The sequence below is a fragment of the Lampetra fluviatilis genome, chromosome 45, assembly GCF_964198595.1.
Source record: "Lampetra fluviatilis chromosome 45, kcLamFluv1.1, whole genome shotgun sequence".
Classification (NCBI taxonomy): Eukaryota; Metazoa; Chordata; class Hyperoartia; order Petromyzontiformes; family Petromyzontidae; genus Lampetra; species Lampetra fluviatilis.
Genome location: NC_136319.1, coordinates 2,828,848 through 2,841,020, shown reverse-complemented (window position 1 = coordinate 2,841,020; position 12,173 = coordinate 2,828,848). Strand labels below are relative to the sequence as shown.

At 49.6% G+C, this 12,173-nt stretch overlaps 1 protein-coding gene across 1 annotated transcript in view; it reads left to right on the top strand.

Annotated features, from left to right (window-relative positions):
- The first annotated feature begins 4,225 nt into the window (after nt 1–4,225).
- The window catches only part of LOC144947520 (protein phosphatase 3 catalytic subunit alpha-like), a 48,211-nt gene continuing 40,263 nt past the window's right edge, over nt 4,226–12,173 (top strand). Inside the window, exons 1-2 of the mRNA XM_078876737.1 lie at nt 4,226–4,373; nt 10,981–11,184. Of these exons, the coding sequence (XP_078732863.1) occupies nt 4,319–4,373; nt 10,981–11,184 (259 nt within the window). The 5' untranslated portion in view covers nt 4,226–4,318. The remainder of the gene's footprint in view (nt 4,374–10,980; nt 11,185–12,173) is intronic.

Here is a 12,173-nt window from a genome sequence, read left to right as displayed (position 1 = left end):
TGCAGCTCTGACAGCCTCGTGCTGTCTCGCCTTCTCGTCGCTCCTGCGACTCTTGGCAGCCACCCCGCTGCTCCTCACACACAGCCTTACTGCCTATCTCTATCTGCAGCTTTACACCTCCCAGTAGCTCCCTACTGTTCCCAGGGTTGGCTCCCGCTTCTCACGGTGCCCCCTCGGCTCGTACGCCCGCGTGGCCCCACACCTTTCCATTCACACCCCGACTCCCTTCTCCTTCTGGTTTACCCGCTTAAGGACCCCCTACCTTTCACCCACGTCACCTGGCTCCGCCTCCTCGTGACGTCACATCCGGAAGGTCGCTTTCGCCCGCATTACACATGGAGACACATACGAGACCCACGGAGCTACATACAGACCCATAGACTAAACTTTGTATTTATTTTACCAGATAATGCCCCATTGAGGTGTGTAGTTATTTTTCGTGGCCATCACAAATGATTCATCGTTACGTGCAAAGTTATGCCAGCAGCCAAACACTCAGAGATCTGCCCAGTTATGGAAGTAAGTGGGCGTGATGCATAGCTGTCAACTCACACGGTTTATCCCGTATCTTTGTGTACAGGGAAATTGAGTTTTCAGCTCCACACGGTGTACAGCCGCTTCAATACGGGCACAAAAAATGGTCTATTTTGTGTTTCTCCCTTGTGATGGGACTTTGTAGGATGAACGTTGAGATTTATAAGGGTATGGAGTGACCGATAAGGTCTGAATTGGTCTGGAAGAAGGTAGGGGCACTGATAAGGGGTTGACAGCTTTAGTGGCGTCTCATAAAGGAGGCGTGTCTTTGCCCATATATGGACGCCGCGGATCGTGAATCGAGGTTAATCCTTTCGATTCTTGCTCAGTTGATCCGGCAGCAGGCTCAAAGTCGATCGCAAATTTTGCGGGGTTAATCGCTGCGTCAATTCCTCGCTATAACGCGACCCACGGATCGCTATACTCGCCATTTGTCAGTGTAGTGTCGCGTGACACGCCCCCTGGTGGGGTTTTTTTTGATTGGCTGATATCTCCACGATAAATCGATTCCGTTGCGGTCCGTTTTTTATTATTATTACACGATTTTTATTTAACTCACTCTGTCTATTGTTGTTGTCGTGTCCTCAAATCTTGTAACTCAATTTTAACCCACTTCCCAATGTGGTATCGACTGCAAACTTCGTATACTTATGTCTTACTGAGGACAAGACTATATTCTATACCAAGAAATATAAAAGTATTTTAAACATTCTTTTTTATATGTTATGTTTCGGCTTGGGTCTAATTGTCCACGCTCAACTCACGTTGGCTGTAAATCAGCACGGTCCCTTACGTTGTGGCAAGCTTCGGGGCCACTTCCTGGAGTCGTGGAGTTCTGCCATTACTCGTATGGTACATTTCATTAAAGCGTGTTTAAAAACGTATTTTTAAATATTACTTATTTATTATTGTACCACAGCGCCACGGTGGTTTGGAGATGTTAACTACCTCGCCTTGTTTCCAGGAGGACATGGGTTCGATCCCGACCCTGAAAATGCCTGCTGTATATTTGGAGTCTGCGTCTGTCTCTCATCATCATCACAACGGTGGCCAGGAGATGTTAGCTCCCTCGCCTGGTATACGGGAGGTCCTGGGTTCGATCTCGACCCTGACAATGCCTGCTGTATATTTGGAGTCTGCGTCTGTCTCTCATCATCATCACAACGGTGGCCAGGAGATGTTAGCTCCCTCGCCTGGAATACAGGAGGTTGTGGGTTCGGTTCCGACCCCGACGATGCCTGCTGCTGCTGTATATTTCGAATCTATGCCTCTCTATCTCTTCCCGTGATGGTCACTGTGGTTTTTACACGCTTTCATTTAACTCACTCTCTCTGTTGCTGTTGTATCCTCAAATCTTGTAACTCAATTTTAACCCACTTCCCAATGTGGTATCGACTGCAAACTTGGTATACTTATGTCATACTGATGACAATACTATATTCTATCATAAAAAAAACATTATTTTGTATATGTTATGTTTCGGCTTGGGTCTAATTGGCCACGGTCCTTACGTTATGGCAAGCTTTGGGGCCACTTCCTGGAGTCGTGGAGTTCTTCCATTACTAGTACATTTCATAAAAGCATGTTTAAAAAAAAGTTTTCTTTTAAATATTACTAATTTTTCCTCCGGCTATTTCCCACCACATTTAGAATCGACATCACCACGCGCTTAGAGTTGATTGGCTACTGATATCCGTTTCCACGTGATGATGTTTACGGCCACTTGGGTTGTGGGGCTATCATTTGTGATAGCCAGGGTCGCTTCTGAAAAAGTTATTTAGGGATGATGATGTGGAGTCTTACACCTGGTCAAATACAAAATAGTAAAATATTACGTGTAAATTTTTTGTGTGTGAGTTATTGGCTTGCCTTTCCTATACTTTGCACGACCAATCGTGTTTTTTGTATCCTTTGTTGTAACGTTCTGACCAATGACCCCTACTGGACATGTGTAAAAAATAGCTTAATAAATCATCGCAATTTTTCCTCCAGTACAAATAAATATTCTGATTCGTACATATACATTTTCAAGTGATTTGCTTATTTTCCCTATACTGTGCACGACCTTCCAAGTTAAATCCCAAATCCATGCATACAACAATACGCATCACAAACCCAGTCAATTATCGATCGGACACAGAGGTTCCCTAACTCTGGAATTCCTTACATTGACGTTGCCAAAACATCATCATCCCTCGATAACCTCAAGCATAGACTACGCATCACCCTGGTAGGCAAAACTACCCAGGAGTCTCCTCCATGGAGCCTAACTCTCACAAAGACAAAGATCCCCGGTATAGCCTGTAACAGACTGTTGGGGCAAGTGCTGTTAGCAATTAGCACCGATGAAGGCTGGAACGGTACACGATGGGGGGTGGGTGACCGGTACCACGCCCGGCCGCCTTTGTCTCCCCCAGTGGCGATGTTTACACATCGCACCGGGTACTCATTTGAGGCTGAGTCAACCTAGGGGAGGCCCAGGACCGATTCAGATCATCGTCCATCTCACACATACATCGGCACACACGTGCACACAAAAAGAAACGTGTTTTTTTAACACTGAGTTTAACATACTCTTTGGTTCTTTCGGTAAAGTCACGTAGGTATAAAATAAAATAAATTATATCAAGACGTTATACCTACGTGACTTTACCGAAAGAACCAAAGAGTATGGATTCCTGCAGTCACGAAAACTTCAAATCTAGACTGAGTTTCACGTGTCTTAATTGTAATTCGTATGCTTTGCTTAATTGATTGAACAGTTTCAGACAATGTACATATCAGAACATGTTTGTTTGCATGCTCACCACAAGCACTGTGTGTGGTTAATGCAGCACGTGATTCCTTGCAAAAGGTTTCTACTTGGTGTTTGAACATCTTAACAACTCCTGTTTCATTGCCAGAAAGGTGAAGATCTATTCTTATTTTTTCAAAATTTGATACTGGCAAAAAGGTCCCATTTTATAAATAGTATTGTGTTGTTGCTGTAGCGTTCTGACCCCCCCCCCCCTCGTTGCCCCTACTGGACATTTGTATAAAAAAAAGCTTCAAAGATCATCGGATTTTGATTACTGAGTGAGCATCGAAGTGACGCCACCACCGCCATTTTGCGTAGGGACGCCCCGTGGGGGGGGGGGGGCTGCCGCATTGCGTTTGTGACGTCACCGCGTTGCGACTCGCCGAGGGCGAGGGGGGGAGGAGCAAAACACCACGCCCCATCGGCTTCTCCCCACTTAAGATGGCGGCTGGTCGTCCTCGACTGGCGGTCATGTTGGGTGGGGAGACACGGCCCGGTTGGGGGGGGTATTTTTGGGTTTTTGTGTCGGTGCGGGCGGGGCGGCCATGTTGGGTGGGGTGTAATGTTGGACGTGGCGGGGCATGGCGGCCATGTTAGGTGGGGTGTAATGTTCAGCATGGCCGAGGCTTGGCGGCTATGTTGGGTGGGGGGTAATGGGCGTGGCGGCCATATTTGGTGGGAGGGGGTAATGTTGGGCGTAGCTACCATTTTGGGTGGGGAGTAATGTTGGGCGCGGCGGCCATGTTGGGTGGGGGGGTGTAATGTTGGGCGTGGCCGGGGCTTGGCGGCCATGTTGGGTTGGGGAGAGTAATGTTGGGCGTGGCCGATGCGTGGTGGCCATGTTGGGTGGGGGGGGTGCAATGTTGGGCGTGGCCGGGGCTTGGCGGCCATGCTGGGTGGGGGTGGGCTTGCAGCCAGGAGACGTCACCGCGCATCCGGGTCTCGGGTCTCCGCTCTCTTCTCGGTCTCCGTTTCTTCGCGTCCCCCATGGCCGCCCCGCTCAAGGACGGGAAGCTGCCCACGACGGAGCGGGCGGTGAAGGGTGAGCGGCAGGAGGAGGAGGTCGACGGCGAGAGGGCGGCGGGGGGGGTCGGCGCCTTGAGCACATGCGGAGCTGGAGGCGAGACTCGGGCTGTGCGGCCTAGCGCCATTAGCAAAGCCTCGGTCTCGCCTGGGTTCTCTGCGGCGAATGGCGCCTTTTGGGGCCCCCGGGGGTGGTAAGGAGAGCGGGGTGGTGGTGGTGGTGGTGGGTGGTGGTAATGATGATGGGGCTATTAATGGGTTGCGTGTCGGTGTGTGTCTGTGCTGCTGTGTGTCAAGTGTGCTGCTCTATGTTTGCGCTGCTGTGTCTGCTGCTGTGTGTGTCAGTGTTTTGTGTGTCATTGTGATGCTGTGTGTATCCTGCTGTGTGTGTCAATGTGCTGCTGTGTGTGTCAATGTGCTGCTGTGTGTCAGCGTGCCGTGTGTGTCAATGTGCTGCTGTGTGTGTCAATGTGCTGCCGTGTGTGTCAATGTACTGCTGTGTGTGTCAATGTGCTGCTGTGTGTGTCAGCGTGCCGTGTGTGTCAATGTGCTGCTATGTGTGTCAATGTGCTGCTGTGTGTGTCAGCGTGCCGTGTGTGTCAATGTGCTGCTGTGTGTGTCAATGTACTGCTGTGTGTGCCAATGTGCTGCTGTGTGTCAATGTGCTGTTGTGTGTGTCAATGTGCTGCTGTGTGTGTCAATGTGCTGCCGTGTATCATTGTGCTGCTGTGTGCCAAGTCTACTGCTGTGTGTGTGTCAGCGTGCTGTGTGTGTCAATGTGTATGTCAGTGTGTGTGTCAATGTGTATGTCAGTGTGTATGTCAGTGTGTGTGTCAGTGTGTGTGTCAGTGTGTGTGTCAGTGTGTGTGTCAATGTGTGTGTGTCAGTGTGTGTCAGTGTGTATGTCAGTGTGTATGTCAGTGTGTGTGTCAATGTGTGTGTCAATGTGTGTGTCAATGTGTGTGTCAGTGTGTGTGTCAATGTGTATGTCAGTGTGTGTGTCAGTGTGTGTGTCAGTGTGTGTGTCAGTGTGTGTGTCAGTGTGTGTGTGTCAGTGTGTGTGTGTCAGTGTGTCTGTCAGTGTGTGTGTCAGTGTGTGTGTCAGTGTGTGTGTCAGTGTGTGTGTCAGTGTGTGTGTCAGTGTGTGTGTCAGTGTGTGTGTCAGTGTGTGTCAATGTGTATGTCAGCGTGCTGTGTCAGCATGCCGTGTGTCAGTGTCCTGCTGTGTGTCCGTGTGCTGTGTTTGTCAGTGTGTGAGTCAGTGTGCTGTGTGTGTCAGTGTGCTGTGTAGTGTAGCGGTTAGCGCGCTGCACTACAAACCCAGCAACCCGAGTTCGATTCCAGCTCACAGCCAACAGCAGTGATGATGATGATCTGAACCGGTCCTGGGCCTCCCCTAGATCGACTTAGCCTAAAATGAGTACCTGATGCGGTGGGTAAAAACATTGCCACTAGGCCACTGGGGAGACAAAGGTGGCCGGGCGTGGTGCTGGCCACCCCCCCCCCCCCGTGCCATGCCGGCCTTAATAGATGTTGCTCGCTAACCGCACTTGCCCCAACAGTCTGTTGAGGCTACACGGGGGATCTTTGTCTTTATCTTTGTGTGATGTGCGTGTCTGTGTGCTGCTGTGTGCCGGTGCTCCGATTAGCGCCGTCGGCTTCGCAGGGTGCGAAATAAGTTCAACGCAGACCGTGCCGTGTGCGTCAGGGGTCATGCGGTTAGCGTAATATTGAAGCGTCCGTCAAACTTAAGAATGGTTTCACATTCGATGGGGGTCAGTGAAATTTAAGACAGAATCTTGGCTTTTAGAACAGGCGAGTAATCCGTAAGTCCTGCAGTGACGGATACTTTTTTCAAGGCAGTGACACTCCCAGTCTATGGGCGCCGCAGTGGCTAGAATGTTAACTACCTCGCCTGGTATACAGGAGGTAGTGGGTTCAGTCCCAATCCTTACGCCTGCTGTATATCTTACTTTTTTCTCACATTAACATCACTAGCCCCGGTCACTTCTTTTTGACCCTTGGGCTACACCCATTTCAAACCTTTTTTAAACGGTCTGCCTCAGCAGCAGACCACGCTTTCCCACCTGATGACGGAGGCTTGTGTTGCGCCCGAAACGTCGTGATTTATTTTATTTTCTACCTACGTGACTAGACCGAAAGAACCAAAGAGTATGGATTCCTGCAGTCACGAAAGCTCCAAATCAAGATCGTATATTTGGAGTTTGCATGTCTATATTTCTCCCCGTGGTCGCTTTTACGGGTCCTCTGGTTTTGCCCTCGACATTTAGAATAACGCGTTTAGAGTATTTGGCTTCTGCTATAAATCTCCACGTGGTGGGGATCAGCCCACTTCGTTGAGCTATCATTTGTGGTGGCCAGGTCGTTCCTGAAAAAAGAGCTGTACAGCTTAGTGAGCACCATTGGAACCTCTTTTGCCAGTAGCAAAATATGATAATTGTTTTTTTACCCTTTTGTCTGGCAACAAATCTGACACCTTTTTTTACAAGGAGTCATGTTTGCATTGACCACAATACCTGCAGTCGGAATGCAAACAAAAACACAACTCTGATAATGTATGCACTGTCCTTGAAATTGATTGGTCCACACCTGAGACAGCTTTCCTTAGAGCCTAATCTCACATGGTGTTGGACCAGATGACGCAAAAAAGCTCAGTGAGCCTTACCCGGTAAAATAAAATAAAAACTTGAATAGTCTATTCTGATATAGTCTTTCAATGCGCCTCAATCGGGGCCTTGAATAGTCTCTCACTCTTTATTCTTACCTTCTTTTTATCTCAGAAGTATGTACATATGTTCCAGTTCTTTCACACCGTATGTAGCCAACCGTGCTCGTTGGAGGTAGTGTACAGTAAAACCTTGGATTGCGAGCATAATTCGTTCCGGAAACGTGTTCGTAATCCAAAGCACTCGTATATCAAAGCGAATTTCCCCATAAGAAATAATGGAAACTCAGATGATTCGTTCCACAACCCAAAAAATATTGTATTCATATAAAAATGATTGATACAAAATACCTTTTTATATTTTTCTTATTTCAATTTAATATAAAGTAATCAAATGTATTAATTAAATTTAATCGTGGCTGGTGTGAGGGAGACGAGAGAGAGGAGAGGAGGGTTATTGTGTAGGACGACTTTCACTTGCAGTACAGTTACTAAAGAACAGTCACTACACTCGGACACAAGATAAAAAAAATGCTTTACGCACACACACGTGGTCACAACACTATAGTAAACACCGTAGCTCGCACGGATGTTGACTATACGAATGAGGCACGCCAACTGAGACCGAGCATGGAAGACGATTAGCTACAATCCCGCAGCGAGAGAGAGAAGAACCATCGGCTCAGTTGTGATCTCTTGACGCTCGGCAGACAGCGTATACTGTACGTACTACAGTACTCGTATTGCAAGACCTCGCTCGTTTATCAAATTAATATTTATTTTAAAATTTTGCTCGTCTTGCAAAACACTCGCAGACCAAGTTACTCGCAATCCAAGGTTTTACTGTATAGTGTAGAATATAGTGTGTGTTGCACTTCTTTCGCACCGTACATACCCAACCGTACTAATCAGAGGTGCGGGGGAAGGACAACAAACTAAACACAAAAAGCAGTTTTAAAGAAATTAGTCTGTGAATCTAGATGATGGTTTAAAAGTGCACAGCTCCAGTGGCTTGCTAATATCGGAAGGAGGAGTGTTCCAGACGGCCGCAGAAGCGCATCTGAAAGCGCCCGATGTGGTGACCGTATTTTTTCGATGGCTTGCCAAAAGCCGCCGCTGCTGCTGCTGCTGCTGCGAGAATGACCCGGAGTTCGCGTGACGATCGCTCCTGGATGAGATCAGCGAGGTAATTGTGGTTCATTTGTGGTGAGCACTTTGTGTGTGCCAGGTGCCTCACTCCACGAAGCACATTTAACGGGCTCGCTAAAATGAAATCTTCCTAGCAGAGGGAAGAGAAAAGGAACTCTGTTACTCCCATTTTCATGCGAGATTGTATTTAATAAAAAAACACATTTGTATCTTCCGAAGGTAAAATTTACTTTCCGTACTCCTCAGCCAGACCGATGACATTCAAGTCCTGTGCTGCTTTTAATTTGACAACGTTTTCCTCGCAGCGTTCAGTTGGTGGTGCTCACAGGTTTTTTCAAATTACATTTGTATTAAAAAATAATAGCAGCCTGGTTGGGCACTTGGAACAACATTGCCCCGGATAGGTGCAAAACCATCGATGAGTTTTAAGTAAAAAAAAAAACGTGGTGTTTTTACGTCTTTATTTTAACACTACTATATAATGTTGTTTGTCTCTTAACCGTAATTCTTGAATATGTTTGAATGTTAGGTTAGTACTCATACTTCATCTGTGCTGCTCTCCAGTTTCCTGGGTAAAAAAAAAGTGAGCGAGGTTTTGCCCAATTCTTGCCAGGTTGGCTCAACTTAATTAACACGGTTGGCTACGTACAGTGTGGAAGAAGTTCAACATAAGTAGATACATACACAGAGACCCACAGACACCCAAGACCTATAGAGACCCACAGAGAACCACAGATTAGCACGGTTGGATATGTACGGTGCAAAAGAAGTTAATCAGACATACATCCAATTAACTAACTCACTCTCACAACCCCTCCTGACCGTCCAAGGCTCAATACAAACCGACTTAAATGCATGTTGGTCATGCCCGGACATCGCAAATTAATAAAAAGAAGATATCGGCCTTCTTCAACGACACGAAGCGGCACAAACCTCTCTCCGTCAATTGATACTTCACAGTGGGGATGTACAAAAAGGCGGGGTACCCTTTCAAAAACACCCAGCACATGCCCTGCTCCAAGCTTTCAACATCATAGCCAGAAAAATAAACCATCTTGGCTCGCTGGTAAGACCTCGAACTGCCTCCCCCCCACTCCTCTTTACGGGGACAATGGCGTGACACGCTGCCATAGTTCACGCCACCAGCACCCACAACCTTAAAAGGGGAAGAAAAGTGGGAATTGGAGGTCAGGTGGTCTCCTCCTCGTCCTCCGCCTCCTCCTCCACCCCCAATCACCAACACCACCTCAGTTTAAAACGTGAGAGGAAAGGTGGAGGGAGGCAGGGGGAGGGATAGAAGGATGCCCCCCCCCCCTCTCACCCGTTAATTTCATCAGTTAAGATAAGATGGAGCCCATCTTATCTTCGTCACTGGAACAAACCTCACCTCCACATTAAGCAGTCAAGTTCGCTCGCTAAGTTTCTGCTCTTCACTTAATGCTCACTTATTGTTCCCAAGCTCACCCCACGACCACCACACCCATCATAAGCACCACGATCACCGTTAATGTTTCCCTCTTCACATTTTCATTACACGGCTATCGCTCATTAACCCCATTCATTATATCCGTTCATCATCATCATGTACCATCATCAGTTCCGCTTTCACCGAATTCACGCATCATCACAGATTCACCACCTATTGCTTCTTCTCATCTATACTATACGCCGCATCTACAAAGACAAAGATTCAGACTGTTGGGGCAAGTGCTGTTAGCGAGCACCTATGAAGGCCGGCACGTCACACAAGGGGCTGGGTGGCCAGCACCCTGCCCAGCCGCTTTTGTCTCCCCAGTGGCGATGTTAACACACCACACCAGGTACTCATTTGAGGCCGAGTCGACCTAGGGGAGGCCCATGACCGGCTCAGATAACCGTTACTCGTGTTGGCCTCTGAGCGGGAATCGAACTCTGGTCGCTTGTTTCGTAGCGCAGCTCGCTCTGCCATTACATTCACACGCGCGCATCGTAGCGTCCTTCTCCGAGCGGCGCCTTTGTTGAGGCGCTGTATGAATTACGTTCAGGCAAGGTGAGATGAGAATAGGGGGAAGTGGTTGTCAGCCCCAACACACGAAGCTGCCGCGCGTGTATGTTGTATGATCCGTAGAGTGTCTCTTCTTCACCCCACCTTCCCCACACCCGATCTCCCCTTAGAATGCTGCTGATTTCCTCCTCGCCCCCTCCTTCCCCCCACCGTACCAGGTTAAGATAAGATGGACCCAGGATGGAGGAGAGATTGCCACACCAACAGATAAAGCCGCGTGTATTTTTATGTGATTTGTAGCGTGTCCTTTCTTGGCTGCTGCATGCTTCCTCCTCGCCCCTCCTTCACCAACCCCCACCCCTCCCCCTTATATAAAAACTCCCACTCACCCTCTTGGGATGGGCATTGAGCATTCCTTCCCCACACCTAGATGCGGTCAAGTGCCAGTAAGTCCCCCCCCCACCTCGTCCCCCACGGTTTTTCTGTCTCGCCCCTTCCCCTGAAACCATTGACGTGTTGTGTCGAGCTCGAACGCTTACCGTGAAAAAAACATGAATAAAATAAATCTCTCCCCATGTCTCTCTCTCTCCTCCCCCCCCCCCGTGTCTCTGTCTCTGCCTCTCCCCATGTTCCTCTGACTCCCCACGTGCCTCTCTCTCCCCGTGTCCTCCCTTTTTATGTCACTGTTTCTCGTTTCTCTCTCTCCCCTCCACGTTCCTCTCTCCCCGTCCATACCCCTCCCTCCCCGTGCCCTCCCCCATGCCCCCCCCCCTTCTCCGTACCCTCCCACGCCTTCCACCGGTGCAGCGGTGCCGTTCCCCCCTTCGCGCTGCCTCTCCGCGCGGGAGCTCTTTGATGAGGCGACCTCGGCTCCGCGCCTGGAGGTGCTGCGCTCGCACCTCCTGCGCGAGGGCCGCGTCGAGGAGGAGGCGGCCATCCTCATCCTCAAGCGCGGGGCCGAGGTGCTCCGCGCGGAGCCCACGGTGCTCGACATCGCCGCCCCGCTCACTGGTAACCCTCACCTCTCACTCACTAGCAACCACTCACCGGTAACCCCTCACCTCTCACTCACGAGCAATCACTCACCGGTAACCCTCACCTCTCACTCACTAGCAATCACTCACCGGTATCCCTCACCTCTCACTCACTAGCAATCACTCACCGGTAACCCCTCACCTCTCACTCACTAGCAATCACTCACCGGTAACCCTCACCTCTCACTCACTAGCAACCCCTCACCGGTAACCCCTCACCTCTCACTCACTAGCAATCGCTCACCGGTAACCACTCACCTCTCACTCACTAGCAACCACTCACCGGTAACCCCTCACCTCTCACTCACTAGCAACCCCTCACCGGTAACCCCTCACCTCTCACTCACTAGCAATCGCTCACCGGTAACCACTCACCTCTCACTCACTAGCAATCACTCACCGGTAACCCCTCACCTCTCACTCACTAGCAACCACTCACCGGTAACCCCTCACCTCTCACTCACTAGCAACCACTCACCGGTAACCCCTCACCTCTCACTCACTAGCAACCACTCACCGGTAACCCCTCACCTCTCACTCACTAGCAACCACTCACCGGTAACCCCTCACCTCTCACTCACTAGCAACCACTCACTGGTAACCCCTCACCTCTCGCTCACTAGCAACCCCTCACCGGTAACCCCTCACCTTTCACTCACTAGCAACCACTCACCGGTAACCCCTCACCTCTCACTCACTAGCAACCACTCACCGGTAACCCCTCACCTCTCACTCACTAGCAACCACTCACTGGTAACCCCTCACCTCTCGCTCACTAGCAAGCGCTCACCGGTAATCCCTCACCTTTCACTCACTAGCAACCACTCACCGGTAACCCCTCACCTCTCGCTCACTAGCAACCCCTCACCGGTAACCCTCACCTCTCACTCACTAGCAATCGCTCACCGGTAACCCCTCACCTCTCACTCACAAGCAATCACTCACCGGTAACCCCTCACCTCTCGC